Source organism: Stegostoma tigrinum, chromosome 6 (genome assembly GCF_030684315.1).
Source record: "Stegostoma tigrinum isolate sSteTig4 chromosome 6, sSteTig4.hap1, whole genome shotgun sequence".
Classification (NCBI taxonomy): domain Eukaryota; kingdom Metazoa; phylum Chordata; class Chondrichthyes; order Orectolobiformes; family Stegostomatidae; genus Stegostoma; species Stegostoma tigrinum.
The window spans coordinates 52,545,692-52,572,643 of record NC_081359.1 but is presented as its reverse complement, the minus strand read 5'-3'; the positions used below and the strand labels follow the sequence as shown (position 1 = coordinate 52,572,643).

Here is a 26,952-nt window from a genome sequence, read left to right as displayed (position 1 = left end):
GGTGAGGAGCAGCATGACTGCCAAACCTACATCTTCCCATTGATTAATTATGCATGCTGCAGTATTCATAGAACATAGAACATAGAAAAGTACAGCTCAGTACAGCTCCTTCGGCCCACGATGTTGTGCCGTGGAATAATCCTAATCCAAAATTAAAATAACCCAACCTACATTCCCCTCAATTCACTGCTGTCCATGTGCATGTCCAGCAGTCGCTTAAATGTCACTAATGACTCCGCTTCCACGACTACCACTGGTAAACTATTCCATGCGCTCACAACTCTCTGGGTGAAGAACCTCCCTCTGATGTCTCCTCTATACCTTCCTCCTAACACCTTAAAACTATGACCCCTCGTGGCAGTCAGTCCTGCCCTGGGGAAAAGTCTCTGGCTATCGACTCTATCAATGCCTTTCATTTACTGAAACTGACTCTTCGGCCCATCCTACCTATGCCAACCAAGTTTCCCAAACTGAACTTCTCCCACTCACGTGCATTTGGTTCATATCTCGGAGATCTTTACTCAGAGAGTAGTAAGGGAATGGAACACTTTGCCTGCAACGGTAGTAGATTCGTCAACTTTAGGTACATAGAACATAGAACATAGAACATAGAACATTACAGCACAGTACAGGCCCTTCGGCCCTCGATGTTGTGCCAAACCTGTCATACCGATCTCAAGCCCATCTAACCTACACTATTCCATGTACATCCATATGCATGTCCAATGATGACTTAAATGTACTTGAAGTTGGCTAATCTACTACCGTTGCAGGCAAAGCGTTCCATTCCCTTACTACTCTGGGTAAAGAAACTCCCTCTGACATCTGTCCTATATCTTTCACCCCTCAATTTAAATCTATGCCCCCTCGTGCTCGCCGTCACCATCCTAGGAAAAAGGATCTCCCTATTCACCCTATCTAACCCTCTGATAATTTTATATGTTTCAATTAAGTCACTTCTCAAGCATATGGACATACATGGAATAGTGTAGGTTAGATGGGCTTGAGATCGGTATGACAGGTCGGCACAACATCGAGGGTCGAAGGGCCTGTACTGTGCTGTAATGTTCTATGTTCTATGTTCTATAAAACGTTTTCAATTCATGTACTGGTTCAAATGTCTTTTCAATGTTGTAATTGTACCTGCATCTGCCACTCCCTCTGGCTGCTTATTCCACTTGCTATGTGAAAAAGTTGCCCTTCAGGTCCCTTTTAAATCTTTCTCCTCTCACCTTAAAATTATGCTCCCTAGTTTTGATCTACCCAACTCTAAGGAAATGACCTTTGTTATTCGCCTTATCTATGACCCTCAGAATTTTAAAAACCTCTAAAAGGTCACCCCTCAAACTCCTTCATCCTGGGGAAAAATAAAGTCCTAGCCTATCCAATCTTTCCTTATAACTCAAACCCTCCAGTGCCGGCAACATTCTAGTAAATCTTTTCTGAACCTTCTCCAATTTACTAATGTCCTACCTATAACAGGTTGTCCAGAATTGGACACAGTACTTCAGAAGTGGCCTCACCAGCATCCTACTCTGGCTCAACATGACATCCCAACTCCAACACTCAATAGTCTGAGTAGTGAAGGCAAGTGTGTTAACATCTTCTTGACCAGCTTGCCTATCTGTGGCGCAACTTTCAAAGAAATATGCACCTGAGCTCCTAGGTCCTTCTGTTCGACAACACTACCCACGGTCCTATCATAACTGTATAAGTCCTGCCCTTCTTCGCTTTATCAAAATGCAACACTTCACCTTTATCCAAATTAAACTCCATTGCCACTCCGCAGCCCATTGGCCCAAGTGACCAAGATACCTATGTAATCTTAGGTAACCTTCTTCACTGTCAACTGTACCTTGGTGTTACCCACAAACCTACTAACCATGCCTCCTAAATATTCAACCAAATTACTTATATAAAAGACAAACAACAGTAGACCCAGCACCAATCCCTGTGGAACACCGCTGATCACAGGCCTCCAGCCCAAAAATAACCCCCTATCACCAGCCTCTGTCTCCTACTGTCAAGCCAATTTTGTATCCAATTGACAAGCTCTTCCTGAATCCCATGTGATCGAAACAGTCAACCAGGTGGAATCTCATGAAAGAGTTTCTTAAATTTCCTCCAAACCTAAAACCATGCAAAAATTCTGTATTTGTCCTATTCCGGCTGCATGATTGTTAAACTTCCTTTAACCTATCTCTAGCAGCCATGCCTTCATCTGTCTCGTCTCCAAATTCTGGAATTGCTTCTCTAAACATCTCTGCATACTTTAAGGTGCTTTTTAAGACCTACTACTTTGACATAACTTTTGGTTCATTGTTCTGAAATTTTCTTAGTGACTTTCCCACCTGTTAACAAAGCATTAAGACTTCTAGATGGTGCAACAAGTAGAAGTTTAATATTCAAAATTGTTGTTACATCAGTTCCCAAGATATAAAGAGAACAAATTGGAGGAGTTTTAAAATTTGTCTTCTGATATAAATACGATGTTTAAATTTTTTACATACCTCTGAATCTAATGTAAATTGATTCCAAATATGAATAAAGGTAGTAGCCTAAGGATCAATGATTCAATGCTTCTTTCATAACACTTTTATGTCAATTATTCACTGGGGCTCAAATTTTAAACTGCAAGAAACATTATCTCCGTATTGTTAAATATAACAAATCCTGGTTAAATAAAAGCAAATATGCAAATACAGTTGCATATTTGACAGCCTGTTTTGAATTTAAAGTAAGGCTGACTCTGCATATGTTTCTGAAATGGGTAAAGACATTTCTTGTGATGTAAAAAACGTTTCATAATACTTTAATTCACCCTAATCTGAAATGTAGCAAGATATCACAAAAATAGGACTTAACATCGATTCTATGAACTATTTGCTCCATTGTACTGCAATATGCCTGTTGTATTAATACCGCACCTTGAACACATTTTGTATAATCTTACAACAAGAATCAACTCTACTAAATTCTTCAACATTGCTGTCCAACTTGCATGTTTTATTCCATTAGTAATTGATCACATATGATAATCAATAAAGGGGGGTAAAATGAAGTCTAGATTTCAGATTAATTAGAATTACAAGTGTTGAAGAATGATGAATCCAGGGGTAAACCCTCACTTTAAACTCAGAAAAAGGGCAACTACAGCATGGCAAGTTGGCTGACAGTTTTTATTTTAAACAATGGTGCTAGGGATTTATAATGCAAAAGTTGGCATGAACTACATAAATATGAAATATTTATTCTCAAAAATATGACAGCCATGAGAAATTTGATACTTACACTACAAGTTGTAAGTTTGAGCGAGATTTGGAAGGAATGATCTAGTGTCATGGAACTGATGTACAATGCCTTTCATTACCTTGTACATCAGTTCCGGCCTGTGATCAGCGGTGTTCCACAGGGATTGGTGCTGGGTCCACTGTTGTTTGTCTTTTATATAAGTAATTTGGTTGAATATTTAGGAGGCATGGTTAGTAGGTTTGTGGGTAACACCAAGGTACAGTTGACAGTGAAGAAGGTTACCTAAGATTACATAGGTATCTTGGTCACTTGGACCAATGGGCTGCGGAGTGGCAATGGAGTTTAATTTGGATAAAGGTGAAGTGTTGCATTTTGATAAAGCGAAGAAGGGCAGGACTTATACAGTTATGATAGGACCGTGGGTAGTGTTGTCGAACAGAAGGACCTAGGAGCTCAGGTGCATATTTCTTTGAAAGTTGCGCCACAGATAGGCAAGCTGGTCAAGAAGATGTTAACACACTTGCCTTCACTACTCAGACTATTGAGTGTTGGAGTTGGGATGTCATGTTGAGCCAGAGTAGGATGCTGGTGAGGCCACTTCTGAAGTACTGTGTCCAATTCTGGACAACCTGTTATAGGTAGGACATTAGTAAATTGGAGAAGGTTCAGAAAAGATTTACTAGAATGTTGCCGGCACTGGAGGGTTTGAGTTATAAGGAAAGATTGGATAGGCTAGGACTTTATTTTTCCCCAGGATGAAGGAGTTTGAGGGGTGACCTTTTAGAGGTTTTTAAAATTCTGAGGGTCATAGATAAGGCGAATAACAAAGGTCATTTCCTTAGAGTTGGGTAGATCAAAACTAGGGAGCATAATTTTAAGGTGAGAGGAGAAAGATTTAAAAGGGACCTGAAGGGCAACTTTTTCACATAGCAAGTGGAATAAGCAGCCAGAGGGAGTGGCAGATGCAGGTACAATTACAACATTGAAAAGACATTTGAACCAGTACATGAATTGAAAACGTTTTATAGAACATAGAACATAGAACATTACAGCACAGTACAGGCCCTTCGACCCTCGATGTTGTGCCGACCTGTCATACCGATCTCAAGCCCATCTAACCTACACTATTCCATGTATGTCCATATGCTTGTCCAATGATGACTTAAATGTACCTAAAGTTGACGAATCTACTACCGTTGCAGGCAAAGTGTTCCATTCCCTTACTACTCTCTGAGTGAAGATCTTCGAGATATGAACCAAATGCACGTGAGTGGGAGAAGTTCAGTTTGGGAAACTTGGTTGGCATAGGTAGGATGGGCCGAAGAGTCAGTTTCCATCTATATGACTCAACACAGTGACAGTTTTTAAAATTGAGGTTTTGATGATCTGGGAACAAATGTACGTTGGTGAATTCAGGGTAGTAAGACAGTGGGATTTTGTTTGGTTAGGATATGAGTAGCAGAGTTTTGTTTGAGCTGAAGATTAAGATTATGATGATGTGAGTTAGATGACATAAGAATCGTTTTTCTGGAGGGAACAAAATCATGGATGAGAATTTCATCAGAATGATCTGAATCAAAGTAGGAACATGATATTATTGCAGTGGAAATAAGCAGATTTGATAAGGGAGGTTTTATAAGGTTGAAAACTTAGCTTAGGTGAAAACAAAATGAAAATTATAACTGATCATAATGAGTTTGTTATTTTATCATAATGGATCATATTTTACAATACAAGTAATAGTGAGGCTGACATCACTTTTAATAATTAAAGTGTAAACTGTACAGTAACTGCAGAAGTCAGTAATATCCTGCCTAGGGTTTCTTGCTCCTCCACAAGTGGCACTAACAGGAGAGTTTCTCTGACTCCATTCAGCTGTTCTGATGATTCTTCCGCTTAGGGGCCTCAGACACAACAACCAGTTTCTTCAATTGAGGATTCCCTGTCACAGTGGTCGAAAGGGCATTCAGTCGTGTCTGACCCTTTTCCCACACTAATACCCTCATCCCTTTCCTTCCCTCTCACAACAGTGAAAGGACACATTGTCCTCACTTTCCATGTTAACAGCCTCAGTGTCCAAAGGATCATAAATTGCTGTTTCTGTCCACCCCAGCTGGGATGCCACCATTAGACACGTTCCCATCCCCTCCCATGTCAACACTACTAGGGACCGTTTCCTCCGGGTTACCCTGGCCCACTCCCAATAGCACCTCACACCTCTATAGCACCTTCTCATTGAATCACAAAAGCTGCAACCATTGCCCATTACCACCTCCCTCTTCACTATCCATTGCCCCAAACACATTCCAGGTGAAGCAGTGATTTGCCAGAGATGTATCACTCAAACTAAGCTAACTGGTTCGCTGCTCACAATGTGGTATTTTCTACACTGGGGAGACGAAACACAAACTGAGTGACCACTTTGTGGAGTACCTGTACTGTGCCTGAAAAATGATCCAGAGCTTTCAATTGCCTGCCACTTCAGTGGATCACCATATTTCCTTGCCAACATTTTTGTCTCAGGCTTGCTGCACTGCTCCAGTGAAATTCAATGCACACTGGAGGAACAACACTTCATCTTATGCTTACATACCTTATAAGCCTCAGGATTCAACAGAGAGTTTAACAAATTCAGAATGTGAGCATCTTCCACCATGTTCATCACCTAACTCCCGGCACTGTTTCCCTTCCCAGCCCCATCCTGTACCGTATGAGTTCATTCCAGTGCAACCAACACTTTGAACAATTCATACTTTCACAATAATTCACTGTTGCTCTCTCCCTTGTTCTCTCTTGCTCTCAATCTTGCTGCTCCCCCTTCCTGTCCTCAATAAATATCACCGTTTTCTAGCCGCATTCAGTTCTGGCAAAGAGTCACTGGACTGAAAATGTTAACTATTCTTTCCCTCCCCAAATGCTGCCAGACCTGCTGAGTTTCTCCAGCAGTTTCTGTTTTTGTTTCAGATATCCAGTTCTAGGTTTTATTTCACTACAAGAGAGACTTGGTTTTGAAATAAAAACCAAAAGAACTGCAGATGCTGTAAATCAGGAACAAAAACAAAGTTTCTGGAAAAGCTCAACAGGTCTGGCAGCATCTGTGAAGGAGAAAATAGAGTTAACGTTTCGGGTCCGGTGACCTTTCCTCCTTTTGAGGACCCGAAACGTTAACTCTGTTTTCTCCTTCACAGATGCTGCCAGACCTGCTAAGCTTTTCCAGAAACTTTGTTTTTGTTGTTGGTATTGAAATAGCTGTATCTGCTGCATTCATTTGATATGTGTCTGCAAAGTTTTCGGGGAAAAGTTAAGGTTTATCCTGACTTTGTGTTTTTAAACAACCTGTTCAGGTGTTTTAAGATGCAAATTTGGAGTAGTTGAGACTTGAACCTAGGCATTCTGTCTCAAAGTTAGGAAAACTTAACACTGTGCCACAAGACCCCCTTTCTAGAGTATCCCCTTATCGATGTAGGTACATTCCTAACAGGTGATCCATCTTAATTACTGTCAAAGAACCACTCTGAATAATTTACTTTAACAAGTATGGATTTTTATTCTTGCAGATTTTAAATGTTGGACAATTTTTTAAAAAACTGTAAGAAATATTAAGGAAATCAAGAAACAAATTAAACTTAGTCTTAATCACATTTTTCTTTCCCTCTTTATTGCACTTCCACCACATTATGTTACTGTGAATTAAATGTTATAACTGACATACCAGCTCCTCTCAATTCAGTATTAATTCTTCATTCAAATTGGTTAAGGGGATACATAGTTGTTTGCCCTGTTCACCACCCGGCAGATATTCTGTAGCAGGTTCACCATTAAACTGGCTTCCTATAAAGTGCAAAACCCCTATTAAAAATCTGACAGTCTGGCAGAAGTCATTCACTGCTGAGAGCAAATTTCTCTACCCATGCAAAGGCTGGAGTAGGGTATCTTGAAGCTATGAATGAGAAGAGCATTCATGTCTAGGATGGGGTGTCTAGGATCTTAGTGAAGGGGGCGATCAACAGAATATGTCTTTAATCAAATAAGATGAAAGATTGAGAAACATAGGAATGACTGTGAATGAAGATGAACTAGAATAAATGAATTACTGTCAAGTCAATTACAGAAAGGGAGGGAAAGTCAGTTTTGATTAGAGAAAAAAGTGACAATGTAATTTTTTTTTGAAAACTGGCAATTTTAGAATTTCTCAAAAGGTAGGCATTAACAATTATTACATTGTTGGAGCGAGGTACTACAATTTAAGCTGTTCACTTTCTCTGCCAAAGGAATTGATGAGCAAATATCTATAATGTTTAAAGTTTTAAAAAAGATTTCTAGCTCGGGTTGTGGATGAGGTTGTTGACTTGCTCACTGAGTTGACTTGTTTTCATTCAGACATTTTGTTACTATGTTGGGTAACGTCATCAGTGAGGCCTCCAATGAAGCGATGTTGTTCTACTCCATTTTGGAGTCCGATCCATTTTGATGAGTATATGAACCCATAGAGAACAAAACCGGAAATGACACTACTCAATATAATCAAACATACAGTATACATTCCAAGCAGAGTAGAACAACATTGCTTCGTCAGAGGCCTCATTGACGAAGATACCTAGCATGGCAACGAAACATCTCAACGCAAGCAAGCCAGCTCCATGAGCAAATCAACAACCTCACTGTCTGTCACATTGTTGATAAGGCACCTACAGTATTATTTGTTCGACCTTCCCTGACAAGCTTGATGGGCAAATCGTCTTTAATTTCAGCAAGTTATTTTCAAAAAAGTGAGATAAGGAAAGGGCAGTAAGATGCTATCCAGGTGAAGCAGATGAAGTGCCTAATTTTTTTCGTATTCATTCATGAGATGTGAGCATCCATGGCTGAGCCAGCATTCACTGCCCTTCTCTATTTGCCTTGAAGCTGAGCAGCTTGCTACATCATTTCAGAGTGCAGTTAAGAGTCAACAATGGCAAGTTCTGGAGATTTTTAACTGATGATATCTTGCCTCATTTCTGAACTTTGCAAACCAATTTGCACATAAATGACTGTTTTGTACGTGATTTGTTTTTAAAACCACTTCTAGCCAATTTTCAAAGTAGATTTGATTTTTATCATTTTGAATCATTACTTAAAGGCCGTTTGATGGTTCTTTGCTTTCCAACATCTGAAAAGAAGGTGATTACAAAATTTTGATAGTGATTTTATCTGTATGATAGGTGGAAACCATTTGATCATAGTGTTTTTATTTCATGTCAAGGGTGTAAGTTGCTTCCTCCGATGGGTGAGAAATTTGGATGATGAACTTCACGCATTGATTGCTGGTAAGAGTAATAATATTTTTTTCAGCTGTCTTCCTTCCAAAGATTTTCTGAATCCAGTCTGCACGTGCCTGCATGATGAAGGTTTATACAATGCAATTTAATAGTAAGGATAACAAACTAAAGCCCAAAAATGTTTTTCAATAGAATCCTTTTGAAAAATAATATTATTTCAGTCAGTAGTATCTTAATTTTTTAAAGTCATGCTTATGTTGTCACAGTTTGAACATCACAATGTAACATGCACCCCTTTTGGGAGATATATTGTTAAGATTCAGTTAGGGATTGCTAATATTTAAAGAGAAATTCAAACACCTTGTTTTACCTAGTAGAGCAACTTCACAAGATAGTATGTGTTTTAAACAAAGCCTGTACTTTGCATATGAAACAAATTGAACATTGCAAGCAGAATTAAGATTATAGTGAGATAATATTCATGTGTTAGACTCTTAGGGTTACTACTTACTTTGCAAATTAATTCTCTTGCACATTTTGACATTTTCTGGGTAGTCTAAACAAAAGTAAATGGCTTTAAGTAGGCTACTGTTCTCTGGACATTATTTGAATTCTCCTCTACTCCAGCTACGCACAAAGATAAACCTTTAATTTATTACCTCTTGACTATGGATGCATCAGCCTTTATTATGGTTACTTTTCCAACATCTCCTAGCTAATCTAATGGCTACTTTTCTTAGCCTCAAGACCCTGTTGGACCCAATTTTTTTCTTTCAACAGTTTCAAGCTAGGCAATCTCTCAGTGTCTGTTCCCTCACAAAATATAATTAGGCCTCAACACTATTCCACTTGGTGAAGAATTAAGTTAGCATTTTGTGCTGCTTATTGGGTAGGCCTAGCTTACTAGCTCATTTCCTTCCTGCCTGTCCAATGTAATGTTTATTGCAGTTGTTGCATGGTATTTTGTAAACCACGCTGGCTCTGCGTGTTGTGGGAATGGAGTCTTTAATCCTTGTGAGTGTTTGTTGTAGAGTGGCAGTGGGCTTGTGTGCTACCATGATTCCTAGTGGTCTCAGGAGTCTTATTGTCAGTTCTGACATGTTCTTGATGTAGGGCAGCGTGTTAGGGCATACTATGTCCTCTTGTTGTCTGTTTAGTGGGCACCTGCGGATGAAGTTCCATTCATCCGTTCCTCGCTATTCCCACAACTTGCAGAACCAATGTGGTTTACAAGATACCATGCAACAACTGTCACAAACATTACACCAGACAGACAGGAAGGAACTAGCCATCAGAATACATGAACATCAGCCAGCAGCAAACTGGCACGACAAACTCTCCTTGATATCGGTACACTCAGACAATGAAGGCCATCAGTTTAACTCAGACAAGATAACCATAGTAGCCCAAGCCAAACATAGATTTGCACGGGAATTCCTAGAGGCACAGTTCTCTACCTGTAATGCAATCAACAAACATATAGAATTGGACCCCATATGCAAACCCATACAGATCAAAACTGGAAATGACAGTACTCACCATAACGGACCAGACAGTATAAACTCCAAGCAGAGTAGAATAACATTGCTTCATCAGAGGGTGCACTGATGATGTCACCTAACATAGTTATGAAATGTTTGAATGACAACAAGCCAGCTTGGCAGGCGAGTCAGCAATCTGTACATTGCATCATTCAAATAATTTAGAGGCAACTATAATCATGAGTTACATAGAGTGCAACCTCAGATGTCAAGAAGAGCTGAAGTTTTGCATTTTATCACTGTTTCCATTTATAAAAAATGTGTCAAGCATGTTCTTATTTTTACACAGGTTTCTTAGCAGGAATGTCAATGATGTTTTACAAAAGCACAACCATCTCAATGTATCTGGCTTCTAAACTAGTGGAGGTAAAAACAAAAATTTTTGTTTTGTTTTTAGTGTATATAATGATTTTCCATTGTTTTCATATGTTGACCATAGTACTTTGTTAGCTAGGTTTAGAAAATAAGATGACTACGTCATTGTCTGTCTCTTCACCAAATGGGGAAAATATTCCTTTCATATGTGACTCAGGGACAGTATAGAAGGAAAGTGAAAATGGTGAATTCACTCAGTATCAAGCCTAAATCCGCTTTAAATTGCTCTTGGATTTTCAGCGGGATTCAGTCAGTTCACTTGCCTTTAACTAGGCAACCCACCTATTTCTCTCTCTTTCCCACTAGTCTCATCCCAAATTTTGATTCAACTGCCCCACTAGTTTACCTGCTTCAAACATGATCTGCCTTCACCACATGGGATTGCCTCTCCCTCACCCTGTGGAGCTGATTCCTTCACCTGCGCTAAACCCCCTTTCTTCCTTCTTCGCTCGTGCTCTCTCTATCACTTGCTCACGTTCGCTTGCTCACTCGCTTGCTGTCTTCTCCCTCCCCCCGCCATTGTCACTCTCTGTCACCCCTCTAACCACCCAAATCTCATCCTTCACCAGTCCTGCAGGACCTGATTTCTGCTCTTCCTTCTGACCTACCCTAAGCACTGCATCACTTAACCTGCTACTCTCTCCGCTAACAACTTACCCCCTACCCAGCTTGTACCCTACACAGTTGCACTCTGTTTACTTGCATCCCACACAGTTGGCACCCTATCTCCCCCATCCTCCCAGCATCCTAACCCACTCTTAATCTAATGTACACACTGTTTAACGGTACCTGTCAAGATGGCTATCTTGGATTCTAGACCTTTTAAATTCCAGGAAACAGCAGCTGACTGCTGAAAAAGGCGCATGGTTTTCCTCCTCCCGATTCTAAGTTGAGAGTGAACTGTCCAAATGTTTGTATGGCTCCACATTTCTGAAGGAGCCCTCATCACAATTTTGTGTTAGAATTGCAGAGCTCTCTCTTTTCACAAAAATGATTGCATGAAGTGGCAATTTAGAAAATTACTATTCCTCAGAAAATCTGGCCCATTATTTTCCCACAGGTCTCCAATGTTTTCTGTTCTTTTCTGTCCATAAAAGCAAGTGTGGAGCATGTTGCACCTTGAGATTGGGTATGATTGTAGTGAATAGTGGAGCAATTTTAAGCCTCAGCACGATTTTACCACATTCTCCCTAATTCTCTTAGAGACCAACAATCTGATTATGTCTCTCTTAAGTACATTTAATGATGGAGAATCAACTACAGTATGTCAATAATATAACTTGTAAATAGCTGAAGTGGCAGTTGTGATCCTTCCAGCACTCCACTTTTTTAAATTCATCCACGGGATGTGAGGCACCACTGGCCAGGTCAGTAGTGATCACCCATCCCTACTTCCAGAAGGACAGTTAAGTGTCAACCACATTGCTCTGGGCCTGGAGTCACACACAGGCCAGACCGGGTAAGGGTGGCAGTTTCTTTTCCCGAAAGAGCATTAGTGAATTAGATGGGTTTTTCCAACATCAATAATGTTTCATCCTCAACAATATACTCCCAATTCTAGACATTTATTGAACTCAAATTCTATCATCTGCCATGGCAAGATTAGAACCAGGGTTCCCAGAACATTGCCAGGGTCTCTGTGTTGATAGTCCAGTGAAAATACCACAAGACCATTACGCCTCCCATACTCAGCTGTCCAACTCGAGAATCCCTTATTGTTTATTCATTCAAGGGATGAGGGAGTTGCTGGCTAGGCAGCATTTATTGCCCATCCCTAATTGCCCAGAGGGCAGTTCAGAGTCAACCACATTGCCATGGGTCCAGAGTTAAATGTAGTCCGGACCAGTTAAGGATGTCATTTTCCTTCCCTAAACAACATTAGTGAACCTCCACCTCCTCTGACACCACCTCCTCCTGCCGCCCCCTTGATCATGACCCCACCCCGACCATCAAAACATCATCTCCTAGACCATCCATAACCTCATCACCTCAGGTGACCTCCCCACCCACAGCCTCCAACCTCATTGTTCCCCAACGCTGCACCGCCTGTTTCTATCTCCTTCCCAAAATCCACAAACCCAGTTGCCCTGGCCGACCTATTGTCTCTGCCTGCGCTTGCCTCACTGAACCCATCTCCACTTATCTCAACTCTATTTTTCCCTCTGGTCCAGGAACTCCCCACATGTGTCTGAGACACCAACCATGCCCTCCACCTCCTCCAAGAATTCCAATTCTCTGGCCCCCAACACCTCATCTTCACTATGGACGTCCAGTCCTTATACACCTGCATACCCTATGCAGATGGCCTAAAAGCCCTCTGCTTCTTCCTGTCCTACAGGCCCAACTAGTCCACCTCCACCGACACCCTTATCTGCTCAATTGAACTCGTCATTACCTGAACAACTTCTCCTTCAACTCCTTCCACTTCCTGCAGACTGAGTGGGTGGCCATGGGAACCCACATGAGTCCGAGCTATCCCTGCCTCTTTGTAGGATACGTGGAACAGTCACTGTTCGGCAGCTACACTGGCCCTATACCCCACATCTTCCTCCGCTATTTCGATGACTGTATTGGTGCCGCCTTGTGCTCCCACGAGGGACTCGAACAGTTCATCAACTTTGTGATCGCCTTCCACTCCAACCTCAAGTTCACCTGGACTGTCTCTGATACCCCTGTTTTCTTCCTGGACCTATCTGTCTCCATCTCTGACAACCATCTAGAAACTGATATCTATTTCAAAACCACCGACTCCCACAGCTACCTAGACTACACCTTCTGTCACCCACCTTCTTGCAAAAATTCGATCCCCTACTCCCAATTCCTTTGCCTCTGCTGCATCTGCTCCCAAGAAGAGGCGTTCCACTCCTGAACATCCCAGTATTTCAAGGACCGAACATTCTCCACCCCCCTCCCAACCTCAGTGGTCAAAAACACCCTTGACCGCATCGCTTGCATTTCCTGCAATTCTTTCCCTCACACCCCTTCCCCACGATAAAAAAAGACAGAATTCCCCTTGTCTTCACGTATCATCCCAGTTAACCTCCGGATTCAATGTATCATTCTCCGCCACTTCTGCCACCTGCAATCTGGCCTCACTATGAAGAATATATTTCCCTCCCCATCCTCATCTGTCTTCGAGGGACCACTCTCTCCACGACTGCCTTGTCGGCTCCACACTCCCCACTAGCCCCACCACCCCGGCACCTTTCCCTGCAACCTCAGGAAATGCTACACCTACCCCTACACCTCCCACCTCACCTCCATCCCAGGCCCCAGAAAAACCTTCCACATCAGACAGATGTTCACCTGCACATCCGCTAATGTGGTCTGTTGTATCTGCTGTTCCCGATGTGGCTTCCTCTACATCAATGAGACCAAGTGGAGGCTCGGAGACCGCTTTGTAGAACACCTGCGCTGGGCTCACGACAAACGATAAAGCCTTCCAGTCGTGAATGACTTCAACACCCTCTCCCACGCCTTGAGCAATATGTCCAACCTGGCCCTCCCCCAGTGTCACAATGACGCCACCCGGACTGTGGAGGAGGAGCACCTCATATTCCGCCTTGGGAGCCTACAACGCAATCAGCTCAATGTGGACTTTACTAGCTTCAGAATTTCCCCACCCTGACCTCATCCCATGACCAACCCTCCCTCTCATCCATGCCTCTTTGACCTGTCTGTCTCCTACCTATCTGCTCCTCCAACCTCATTGACCAATCCTCACCATTACCTACCTGCACTCACCTATCATCATCCCACATTTATTTCAGAGCCCCTTTCCCGTTCCCCATTTCTGAAGTAAGGTCCCAACCTGAAATGTCAGCTTTCCTGCCCTTCTGAGGCTGCCTCGCTTGCTGTGTTCCTCCAGCTCCACACTGTGTTATCTCAGACTCCAGTATTGGCAGTTGTTACTATCTCTGAGTGAACCAGATGGGATTTTCCTGACCAGCAACAATGGATTCATGGTTATCATTAGACTCCAGATATTTTATTAAATTCAAATTCCAAAATCTGCCATGGCGGTATTCAGATCTGAGTCGCCAGAACATTATCTGGGTCTCTGGATTAACAGTCCAACAATGCTCTACTTAAATCTAGTTGGTGCTTCCTATCCAATCCTGAGTCAATGTTAATGTGTTATTTGACCGCATGAGCCCTTGTCTTGTGTATTAGTTTTTTTGTGTGGCATTTTATCAATGAATTTTTGGCAATTCAAGTACATTGCATCGATAGGATCCCCTTTATTAACCGTACTAATTACATCCTCAAAAATGCTAATGCAATTGTCAAACGCAGTTTCTCTTTTGCAAAACCACGCTCTTCAGTGGATCGGCGTGCACTGATGAGCTGAATGGCCTGCCCCAACACTATAGGAATTCTATTTTTAAAAATCTGTCTCAGGCTCCTGCTATCTCTTCTTTTCAGTTGTTGCCTTTTTTTAATCATCATTTTGCTCATTCTTTGCTGGTTTCTAAAAACCTCCTCGTTCTCTGCTTTGCTTCCATTTATTGCAAAATTAAACATCTCTTTTCACCAAAAACTATTCTTAATTTCCTTAATAAACCGCAGTTCCGTCTTGCTGACTTTTTGGTTTTTAATGGAATTTGGGTTAATTGACCATTTTGAATTGTTTCTTTAAACGTTTTGGACTATTTATTTACATCATACCTTCAGTCTATTTACTCAGTCAACCTTAACGAGGTCTGACTTTATACCTATGTAATTTGCTTTGTTTAATGCTAAGCTTCTTAATTGAGACAAATGGATTTATTTGGAATTCAGTTTCATTTTCAGTTTTCAAAGCAGACCTTTTGCTATTGAATTATTCATTAACCCTGCCCCATTACACAATACTAAATTTAACATAATGTTTTTTCTACTTAGCCCTCCCTTTGAGATCCGAGGGCACCCAGAAGATGTTAACATTGGCAACCATAACCATTGCAGTGGTAATGGGAACTGCAGATGCTGGAGAATCCAAGATAATAAAATGTGAGACTGGATGAACACAGCAGGCCAAGCAGCATCTCAGGAGCACAAAAGCAGACGTTTCGGGCCTAGACCCTTCATCAGAGAGGGGGATGGGGTGAGGGTTCTGGAATAAATAGGGAGAGAGGGGGAGGCGGACCGAAGATGGAGAGAAAAGAAGATAGGTGGAGAGAGTATAGGTGGGGAGGTAGGGAGCGGGTAGGTAAGTCCAGGGAAGACGGACAGGTCAAGGAGGTGGGATGAGGTTAGTAGGTAGGAGATGGGGGTGCGGCTTGGGGTGGGAGGAAGGGATGGGTGGGAGGAAGAACAGGTTAGAGAGGCAGAGACAGGTTGGACTGGTTTTGGGATGCAGTGGGTGGAGGGGAAGAGCTGGGCTGGTTGTGTGGTGCAGTGGGGGGAGGGGACGAACTGGGCTGGTTTAGGGATGCTGTGGGGGAAGGGAAGATTTTGAAGCTCGAGAAGTCCATATTGGTACCATTAGGCTGCAAGGTTCCCAAGCGGAATATGAGTTGCTGTTCCTGCAACCTTCGGGTGGCATCATTGTGGCACTGCAGGAGTCCCATGATGGACATGTCATGTAAAGAATGGGAGGGGGAGTGGAAATGGTTTGCGACTGGGAGGTGCAGTAGTTTGTTGTGAACCGAGCGGAGGTGTTCTGCAAAACGGTCCCCAAGCCTCCGCTTGGTTTCCCCAATGTAGAGGAAGCCACACCAGGCACAGTGGATGCAGTATACCACATTGGTAGATGTGCAGGTGAACCTTTGCTTAATGTGGAATGTCATCTTGGGGCCTGGGAAAGGGGTGAGGGAGGAGGTGTGGGGGCAAGTGTAGCATTTCCTGCGGTTGCAGGGGAAGGTGCTGGGTGTGGTGGGGCGCAGTGGTAGTATGGTGCACTGACCTCTACATCGCCGAGGCCAGACGCCAACTCTCCGACACCACCTCCTACCGCCCCCTCGATCATGACTCCACACCCGAGCACCAAACCATCATCTCCAACAACATTCATGACCTCATCACCTCAGGGGACCTCCCACCCACAGCCTCCAACCTCATTGTTCCCCAACCCCGCACGGCCCGTTTCTGTCTACTTCCCAAAATCCACAAACCTGCCTGCCCTGGTCGACCCATCGTCTCAGCCTGCTCCTGCCCCACCGAACTCATCTCCACCTATCTGGACTCCATTTTCTCCCCTTTGGTCCAGGAACTCCCTACCTACATCCATGACACCACCCACGCCCTCCACCTCCTCCAGGACTTTTAATTCCCTGGCCCCCAACACCTCATTTTCACCATGGACGTCCAGTCCCTGTACACCTGCATTCTGCATGCAAATGGCCTCAAGGCCCTCCGCTTCTTCCTGTCCCGCAGGCCCGACCAGTCCCCCTCCACCGACACCCTCATCCGCCTAGCCGAACTCATCCTCACCCTCAACAACTTCTCTTTCGACTCCTCCCACTTCCTACAGACTAAAGGGGTGGCCATGGGCACCCGCATGGGCCCCAGCTATGCCTGCCTCTTTGTAGGTTACGTGGAACAGTCCCCCTTCCGCACCTACAGAGGCCCCAAACCCCACCTCTTCCTCCGTTACATTGATGACTGTATCGGCGCCGCCTCTTGCTCCCCAGAGGAGCTCGAACAGTTCATCCACTTCACCAACACCTTCCACCCCAACCTTCAGTTCACCTGGGCCATCTCCAGCACATCCCTCACCTTCCTGGATCTCTCAGTCTCGATCTCAGGCAACCAGCTTGTAACTGATGTCCATTTGAAGCCCACCGACTCCCACAGCTATCTAGAATACACCTCCTCCCACCCACCCTCCAGCAAAAATTCCATCCCCTATTCCCAATTCCTCCGCCTCCGCTCCCACGATAAAACATTCCACTCCCACACATCCCAGATGCCCAAGGACCGCAACTTTCCCCCCACAGTGACCGAGAACGCCCTTGACCGCGTCTCCCGCATTTCCCGCAACACATCCCTCACACCCCGCCCGCGCCACAACTGCCCCAAGAGGATCCCCCTCGTTCTCACACACCACCCCACCAACCTCCGGATACAACGTATCATCCTCCGACGCTTCCGCCATCTAAAATCCGACCCCACCACCCAAGACATTTTTCCATCCCCACCCCTGTCTGTTTTCCAGAGAGACCACTCTCTCCGTGACTCCCTTGTTCGCTCCACACTGCCCTCCAACCCCACCACACCCGGCACCTTCCCCTGCAACCGCAGGAAATGCTACACTTGCCCCCACACCTCCTCCCTCACCCCTATCCCAGGCCCCAAGATGACATTCCACATTAAGCAAAGGTTCACCTGCACATCTGCCAATGTGGTATACTGCATCCACTGTACCCGGTGTGGCTTCCTCTACATTGGGGAAACCAAGCGGAGGCTTGGAGACCGCTTTGCAGAACACCTCCGCTCGGTTCACAACAAACTACTGCACCTCCCAGTCGCAAACCATTTCCACTCCCCCTCCCATTCTTTACATGACATGTCCATCATGGGCCTCCTGCAGTGCCACAATGATGCCACCCGAAGGTTGCAGGAACAGCAACTCATATTCCGCTTGGGAACCCTGCAGCCTAATGGTACCAATGTGGACTTCTCGAGCTTCAAAATCTTCCCTTCCCCCACAGCATCCCTAAACCAGCCCAGTTCGTCCCCTCCCCCCACTGCACCACACAACCAGCCCAGCTCTTTCCCTCCACCCACTGCATCCCAAAACCAGTCCAACCTGTCTCTGCCTCTCTAACCTGTTCTTCCTCCCACCCATCCCTTCCTCCCACCCCAAGCCGCACCCCCATCTCCTACCTACTAACCTCATCCCACCTCCTTGACCTGTCCGTCTTCCCTGGACTTACCTACCCGCTCCCTACCTCCCCACCTATACTCTCTCCACCTATCTTCTTTTCTCTCCATCTTCGATCCGCCTCCCCCTCTCTCCCTATTTATTCCAGAACCCTCACCCCATCCCCCTCTCTGATGAAGGGTCTAGGCCCGAAACGTCAGCTTTTGTGGTCCTGAGATGCTGCTTGGCCTGCTGTGTTCATCCAGCCTCACATTTTATAACCATTGCAGTGACTTGTTTTCCCTTTCAACTTCTGGCAAAAAGAGATGTTGTTGCTACAATGGGCTAAGTTACTGCCAGGCCCAATCAATTACACACAATGCTATTGTGGATGTAAAGAGTTTTATTTTCCTTCACTTAATTATTTCTAGGGATTCCTGAAAAATCTGTTTGTGACTCCAGCATGATGCTGACTGAATTCAGCTCCATCTGTCTACCATTTTACTTGAATTGTCCACTGAATCTCGATTTCCAGACTGTTTGTTTGCAAGCCACTAATTTCGTTTGTTTAAACATTGGGAAAACCGAGGCCATCTTAGAACTATGAAAATGATACAGCATGCAAGGGAGCCATTTGCCCCATCTTGTCCAAGCCGCCCCAAAGACACCCAGAAACCATTTTTAATCCCATCTTCCTGCACATGACCCATAGCCCTGTGGCTTATAGCACTTGAGGTGCAGATCCAGGTACTTTTTAAGAGAGCCTAGAATCTCTACCTCCACCATCAATTCAGGCAGCAAAATCCAGACACCCACCACCCACTGTGGTTTTTATTTAAAAATTCCTACAGCCTCTATAACTTCACCACGAATTCCAAACACTTAGTGCCAATTCAAATCCTATCTGCATGATTGAATCAAATTGTTCATAATTCAGCCTTGAGCTGAACTTCAAGCTCTATATCCTGTCCATCACAAAGCACTCTTTGTTGTTCACCAGGAGCATCACCTCCTCCATTCCTGCTCCAGTTATGTGCATTTATGCCTTTTGTCCACCACATCTCCAATTTTAAATTTTCACCCTTGTGTTAAATCCCATCATTGCCTTCATGAAAGGTAAACTTTTTGCAGCCCTATAACCTTACAAAACTTAGTGGTTTTTTGATTTGGGCTTTTTGTGCATTTGCTTTGCCCAAATCATAGCAATGATGCCTTCAGCTGTTTTGGTCACTGCTTAAGAAATGTCTCTGTAATCTTGTCTACATTTCCATCTGTCTCTCCTTGTTTAAGGCCTGTGGTAAAATCCATATCTTTGAATCTGTTTGTTGTTACTCTTACAGAATGTACCCTTTGGCTCAATAGTTATTTTGTCTCATTAGATCTCTGTGTACTTCGGGCTCATCATTAAGTCAAAACTTCTATAGAATTTAATATTTTTAATAGAATGCCTAACAGTTCTATTTAATTTGTATTTTTAAATTCAATGTCACTTCCTCACTTTTATGTTTAATGGCCCTTTGCATGAAAATTATTTGGTTTTTTAAGGCATTGCTGACTTGCATTCTATTTATCAGACATATTTAAATATTAACATTTGTAGTGAATTTCCTCATGCTGTTTTTCTTTCCAAATAGCTCCAGGAAAATTTAGTTTAGGTCTTAATCTGACTTAGGTCGGTGTAAAAGCTTTCCTCTTCAAATTTGTTTAATATCCTTTCATGATGCTACTAAAAGTTGGTCTGTGTAAAGGAAAATGCTTCTTACAAATGAATAGCTATAAATTTAGTCTGACATTTTAAGCTTTCTTTTCCAAGGGTTTTATGTAGCTTTATAAACCACCATAGTTTTGTGTAGGAGAGAGATAATGGGAACTGCAGATGCTGGAGAATTCCAAGATAATAAAATGTGAGGCTGGATGAACACAGCAGGCCAAGCAGCATCTCAGGAGCACAAAAGCTGACGTTTCGGGCCTAGACCCTTCATCAGAGAGGGGGATGGGGAGAGGGAACTGGAATAAATAGGGAGAGAGGGGGAGGCGGACCGAAGATGGAGAGTAAAGAAGATAGGTGGAGAGAGTGTAGGTGGGGAGGTAGGGAGGGGATAGGTCAGTCCAGGGAAGACGGACAGGTCAAGGAGGTGGGATGAGGTTAGTAGGTAGCTGGGGGTGCGGCTTGGGGTGGGAGGAAGGGATGGGTGAGAGGAAGAACCGGTTAGGGAGGCAGAGACAGGTTGGACTGGTTTTGGGATGCAGTGGGTGGGGGGGAAGAGCTGGGCTGGTTGTGTGGTGCAGTGGGGGGAGGAGACGAACTGGGCTGGTTTAGGGATGCAGTAGGGGAAGGGGAGATTTTGAAACTGGTGAAGTCCACATTGATACCATATGGCTGCAGGGTTCCCAGGCGGAATATGAGTTGCTGTTCCTGCAACCTTCGGGTGGCATCATTGTGGCAGTGCAGGAGGCCCATGATGGACATGTCATCAAGAGAATGGTAGGGGGAGTGGAAATGGTTTGCGACTGGGAGGTGCAGTTGTTTGTTGCGAACTGAGTGGAGGTGTTCTGCAAAGCGGTCCCCAAGCCTCCGCTTGGTTTCCCCAATGTAGAGGAAGCCACACCGGGTACAGTGGATGCAGTATACCACATTGGCAGATGTGCAGGTGAACCTCTGCTTAATGTGGAATGTCATCTTGGGGCCTGGGATGGGGGTGAGGGAGGAGGTGTGGGGACAAGTGTAGCATTTCCTGCGGTTGCAGGGGAAGGTGTCGGGTGTGGTGGGGTTGGAGGGCAGTGTGGAGCGAACAAGGGAGTCACGGAGAGAGTGGTCTCTCCGGAAAGCTGACAGGGGAGGGGATGGAAAAATGTCTTGGGTGGTGGGGTCGGATTGTAAATGGCGGAAGTGTCGGAGGATAATGCGTTGTATCCGGAGGTTGGTAGGGTGGTGTGTGAGAACGAGGGGGATCCTCTTGGGGCGGTTGTGGCGGGTGCGGGGTGTGAGGGATGTGTTGCGGGAAATGCGGGAGACGCGGTCAAGGGCATTCTCGATCACTGTGGGGGGAAAGTTGCAGCCCTTAAAGAACTTGGACATCTGGGATGTGCGGGAGTGGAATGTCTTATCGTGGGAGCAGATGCGGCGGAGGCGGAGGAATTGGGAATAGGGGATGGAATTTTTGCTGGAGGGTGGGTGGGAGGAGGTGTATTCTAGGTAGCTGTGGGAGTCGGTGGGCTTGAAATGGACATCAGTTACAAGCTTGTTGCCTGAGATGGAGACTGAGAGGTCCAGGAAGGTGAGGGATGTGCTGGAGATGGCCCAGGTGAACTGAAGGTTGGGGTGGAAGGTGTTGGTGAAGTGGATGAACTGTTCGAGCTCCTCTGGGGAGCAAGAGGCGGCGCCGATACAGTCATCAATGTACCGGAGGAAGAGGTGGGGTTTGGGGCCTGTGTAGGTGCGGAAGAGGGACTGTTCCACGTAACCTACAAAGAGGCAGGCATAGCTGGGGCCCATGCGGGTGCCCATGGCCACCCCCTTAATCTGTAGGAAGTGGGAGGAGTCAAAAGAGAAGTTGTTGAGTGTGAGGACGAGTTCAGCTAGGCGGATGAGAGTGTCGGTGGAGGGGGCCTGGTCGGGCCTGCGGGACAGGAAGAAGCGGAGGGCCTTGAGGCCATTTGCATGCAGAATGCAGGTGTACAGGGACTGGACGTCCATGGTGAAAATGAGGTGTTGGGGGCCAGGGAATTAAAAGTCCTGGAGGAGGTGGAGGGCGTGGGTGGTGTCACGGACGTAGGTGGGGAGTTCCTGGACCAAAGGGGAGAAAATGGAGTCCAGATAGGTGGAGATGAGTTCGGTGGGGCAGGAGCAGGCTGAGACGATGGGTCGACCAGGGCAGGCAGGTTTGTGGATTTTGGGAAGGAGATAGAAACGGGCCGTGCGGGGTTGGGGAACAATGAGGTTGGAGGCTGTGGGTGGGAGGTCCCCTGAGGTGATGAAGTCGTGAATGGTGTTGGAGATGATGGTTTGGTGCTCGGGTGAGGGGTCATGATCGAGGAGGCGGTAGGAGGTGGTGTCGGAGAGTTGGCGTCTGGCCTCGGCGATGTAGAGGTCAGTGCGCCATACTACCACTGCGCCACCCTTGTCTGCGGGTTTGATGGTGAGGTTGGGGTTGGAGCGGAGGGAGCGGAGGGCTGCCCGTTCTGCGGGGGAGAGGTTGGAGTCATGATCGAGGAGGCGGTAGTTTTGTGTAGGACATTGTTTTTAAAAAAAACTTAAGTTTCTACAGTTTCTATTCTGTTTTTCTAACCGTATTTTATCATAGGAAATATTGGGAAATTAGCTAAAATACTATTTTTACAAATTAGAAACAGACTATTTTTTAGATCAGGTCCACTAGCGCATAGAAAGTAAAATATTTAAAGGCAAATTTGCATTAAATATATTGAAGTTTTGAGCAAAGTCACGTTAAATTAAACTATGCTATTCAAAGGAGAATTTCTACACCTTAAATATGTCCATAGATCCACTAATTTTCACCTGATTCAGTCATAGCCCATTCTGAGGAAGGGTCACATGATTTGAAATGGCAACGTTATTTTCTCTCCCCATTTGCTGCCAGACATTTGCTGGTGAGTTCAAGTATATACCGTAGCATAGGATATTGGATACTGCATTTTACAGTGTTAAAATTAAAATTATGAAGGTCAAAATACTTCCATAAATAGTTGAAACTTTTTTTTAACTGGCAGACAATGTATTTCAAAGGCATTGAAGCAGGAAAATGTCCGTATGTTCCGCATGCAGACACCGTCATCTATGCGATTTCCACAGCCATATGCTTTCAAGCAGTAAGTACCAAATGATGGGACACATTTTAACACCTCATTCTTAAGAAGCTCATCTCTCAGAATTTCAAATCAGGAGGATTTTACATTAATTAGAGCCTATGATTACTTTATCATATAAAATGTTTCTCTATTTGCTATAAATCCAAGATTCAAACAATATTTCAAATAAGGCTTTGAAAATCTGCTGTTTGTACATGTGTCCACTTAAAGTAATTGTTAATGACCCAATTCAACTGAAATTAATAGTAAGAATTTCTGTCTATTATCTGTGTGTGGAGTTTATACGTTCTCCTCGTGCCTGTGGATTTCCTCTGAGTACTGCAGTTCCCCCCACAGTCGAAAGATGTGCAAGTTAGGTAGATCGGCCATGCTGACTTTTCTGTAGTGCTCAGGGATGTGCGGAGTAGGTGGATTAGCCACAGGAAATGCAGGGTTACAGGGATAGATTGGAGGGTGGGAGGCTGTTCGGAGGGTTGGTGTGACATCATTTGGCCAAATAGCCTGCTTCCACTCTTGGGATTCTATGATTATATGAAGAACAAAATTTGATTACAAATCTATTCTTTAACTATGACACTCAGTTTGAAATCCAGCCAGGACTGGGGTCTGCTGGCTGTAATGAGCTTGCATGAAATAAACCCAGTAAAGTGAAAATGGTACTGATTGGAAATAAATAGGTAATTATTTAGAGGTTGTAGGAGCTGCAGATGCTGGAGAATCCGAGATAACAAGGTGTGGAGCTGGATGAACACAGCATGCCAAGCAGCATCAGAGGAGCCCGAAAGCTGACATTTCTTCAGAAGGGTCTGGGCCCGAAACATCAGCTTTCCTGCTCCTCTGTTGCTGCTTGGCCTGCTGTGTTCATCCAGCCCCACACCTTGTTATCTCAATTATTTAGAGGTAGTGACTATAAGAGTGCACAATTGACAAATGGAGGATGACACACTGGTCAGAATTTGGGATCAAGGTGTGAAAACCTGTGCCATTGGCAGGCATGCAACAAGCACATAATGGGCAATAATCATTTCTTGCCATAAATTGAATGGAAACAGTGAATAGCTAATTTAGCCCACGTAGGACGTGTTATGGCTGAAGGATTTGCTTTCAAGGAGTGAATTTAAACCAAAATGCCCTTATTAGTTCAACCAAAATTATAACGCCAAGTTAAGCACCCATTACCAGCAATCCAGATACCAGCCCCAATCCACATTGGGGTAGACAAGAGAGTGGAATAATATAGTGGAAAAGATCAGTTCATAACTTGATAACAAAGTGTGTGGCTGAATGAACACAGCAGGCCAAGCAGCATCTCAGGAGCACAAAAGCTGACGTTTCGGGCCTAGACCCTTCATCAGAGGGTCTAGGCCCGAAATGTCAGCTTTTGTGCTCCTGAGCTGCTGCTTAGCCTGCTGTGTTCATCCAGCTCCACACTTTGTTATCTTGGATTCTCCAGCATCTGCAGTTCCCATTATCTCAGTTCATAACTTGAAATTGGTTCTGCAATACATAACCTACTAACTGCTTCAACAGATTAGGAAATTTATAAATTCCAAGCTTTATTATGAAGACATACAGAAGAACAAGACGCCATGTTTCAAATAACTGTACAAAAGGAGTTTTACATATGTACAGCAGTATTTCTAGTATGGTCCTTTTCTGGGTTGACTTTATTTCTCATCCAGTGTATTTGCACAATGTTGTCTTATGGCAAGAGGCATGCTAAAAGAGTTATGGTTGTGATGGCAGAGGTAGTAGAAGGCATAAACTCAGAAAAGCTCAGAAGAATTGGTTATTGGTATGCTTGTCTTTATCGGTCAGTGCATTGAGTATAGGGTGGTCATGTTCCGGATGTATAGGACATTGGTTAGGCCACTTTTGGAATACTGTGTGCACTTCTGATCTCCCTCGTGTAGAAAGAACGTTGTGAAACTAGAAAGGATTCAGAAAAAGTTTACAAGGATGTTACCAGGGTTATAGGGTTTGAGCTATAGGGAGAGGCTGAATAGGCTGAGGCTATTTCACTGGAGGGCCAGAGGCTGATGCAGGTTTAGAAAATCATGAGGGGCATGGATAGGGTAGGGTCTTTTCCCCAGGGTGGGGGAATTATAAACCAGAGGGCATTGGTTTAGGGTGGGAGGAGGAAGTTTTAAAGGGATCTATGGGAGATCTTTTACACGCAGAGGGTGGTGGAATAGGCTGCCAGAGGAAATGGTAGAGGCCAGTATGATTACAACATTTAAAAGGCATAAGGCGGGATGCATGAATAGGAAGGGCAAAAGCTGGATGTATAAATAAAAAGGGCTTAGAGGACAATGGGCCAAATGAGACTAGATTTATACAAGATATCTGCTCAGCATGGATGGGTTAAGTCTGAAGGGACTGTTTCTGTGCTATGTATCTTTGTGACTGTCTGACATTAATTGGTGATTCAATGCCATATACAAAACTGAAGGACTATTTTGAGGTACATTTAAGCAGGAAAGCATTTTATGGTTCTAGTTGATCTGCCTTCTTTCACTTAACATTATCATCAAAATTGATGGAGCATATAACAAACCCCAATAGACATCATGATTACGTTAATTCTCTAGGACTTTGAACTGCACTTTCAAATTCCCAACTGCCTATCCTGTGGTCAGTCATTCACCATTCACATCTGCAGCTGTAGTTTTGAGACAAACATGCCCTCACTTCTATCATTGATAATCTTGCCCGGATGGAAACACTTATTTTCTCCCATCCCACTTGCCCATAGTGCATAAAAATGTTTTCAGAAATGCAGTGCCAGGATCAGGCTAATCAGCCAGGTAAGGACATGCAGGGCCCATGACCCGTGACTGGAATTTCCAAGTTGGACAATCATTAGGAAATGATTGCCATTGTCAAACTACCTGCATCCTTCAAGCCCAAGGTATTAAAGACTTGGTGTATTTGGTGTGCTGCTAGTTTGGTCGGGCAGCACCATGTTTAAGTGATGTACGTCAACGTAACCCACTACACTCAATTTTATAAAGCAAAGCTAACTCCCACCTTTGATTTTCCTCTATCAATTGTCTCCTTAAGCCATTTTCTCTACCTCCCTCCAACCTCATCAGAAAGATGGAGGTGAGATGTTCCTCTCCCTTTAACTGCTTCCCTGTTCACTTTATCTAAGAAGCTTTAATTGTAAGAGTGCAGTAACTGAGCTGCTATTATTCTCATGTTTCCTTATTCAATATCACCTTATTTACTTTGGTGACTATTGCGCCAGTTTTTAAAATGCAATATTAATATTAGCTATACATTATCCCATGTGTGTAGGACACTGGAAAGTTACTGATTTCTAGGGCCTTGAAAAGTTGACAATCCACGCAGAAGCAGAGCATTGTCAACTTTGTGCAAGTTCCTAATATTTATAAGGGCGTGCAGATTTTGGAGTAATGTTAAATTCACAGACAAAGTGTAGGATTTTAAGTATAGAGACACAACCTTTTTAGTTCCAGGAGTTACCAGCATGGAAATCGATGGCAAATGAAGATTGATCAACTCCTGACAGTAACAGGCTAATGAAGTGTGGAATTACAAGATGCAACTCAGTAGAACATTTATGTGGGTAAGCTAGATGGACCAATGATCTGATACCAGCAAGGTTACTTTGTTACTATCACTTTGTCTCAAAATGCAGATTGTACACTTGCGTTTATTTAATTGAATTGCCTCTAGTTGAATAATGGAAAGACTGAAGCCGTTGTTGTCACTCCCCATTCAAAATTGTGCTCCCTAGCTACTGATTGGCTTTTGTAACCTAAATTGGATAGATGCTAAATGATGTTAAAGCATAACGTCTGATGCTAAACACAAATATTGGTCTCATTATGCAATGTTAAAGCAGATTGACTCTAATTAGGCAACATATACAGGGACTTTGTCA

General features: G+C 44.0%; 1 protein-coding gene across 3 annotated transcripts in view; it reads left to right on the top strand.

The window, feature by feature from the left end:
* The window catches only part of tmem135 (transmembrane protein 135), a 420,432-nt gene that overhangs the window by 384,922 nt on the left and 8,558 nt on the right, over positions 1-26,952 (top strand). For 2 of the 3 annotated variants that reach the window (XM_059646563.1, XM_048532214.2), the window contains 3 exons: positions 8,495-8,558; positions 10,341-10,417; positions 22,944-23,042. In XM_059646563.1, the coding sequence (XP_059502546.1) occupies positions 8,495-8,558; positions 10,341-10,417; positions 22,944-23,042 (240 nt within the window). The remainder of the gene's footprint in view (positions 1-8,494; positions 8,559-10,340; positions 10,418-22,943; positions 23,043-26,952) is intronic. The other variant, XM_048532215.2, reaches the window with a different exon arrangement.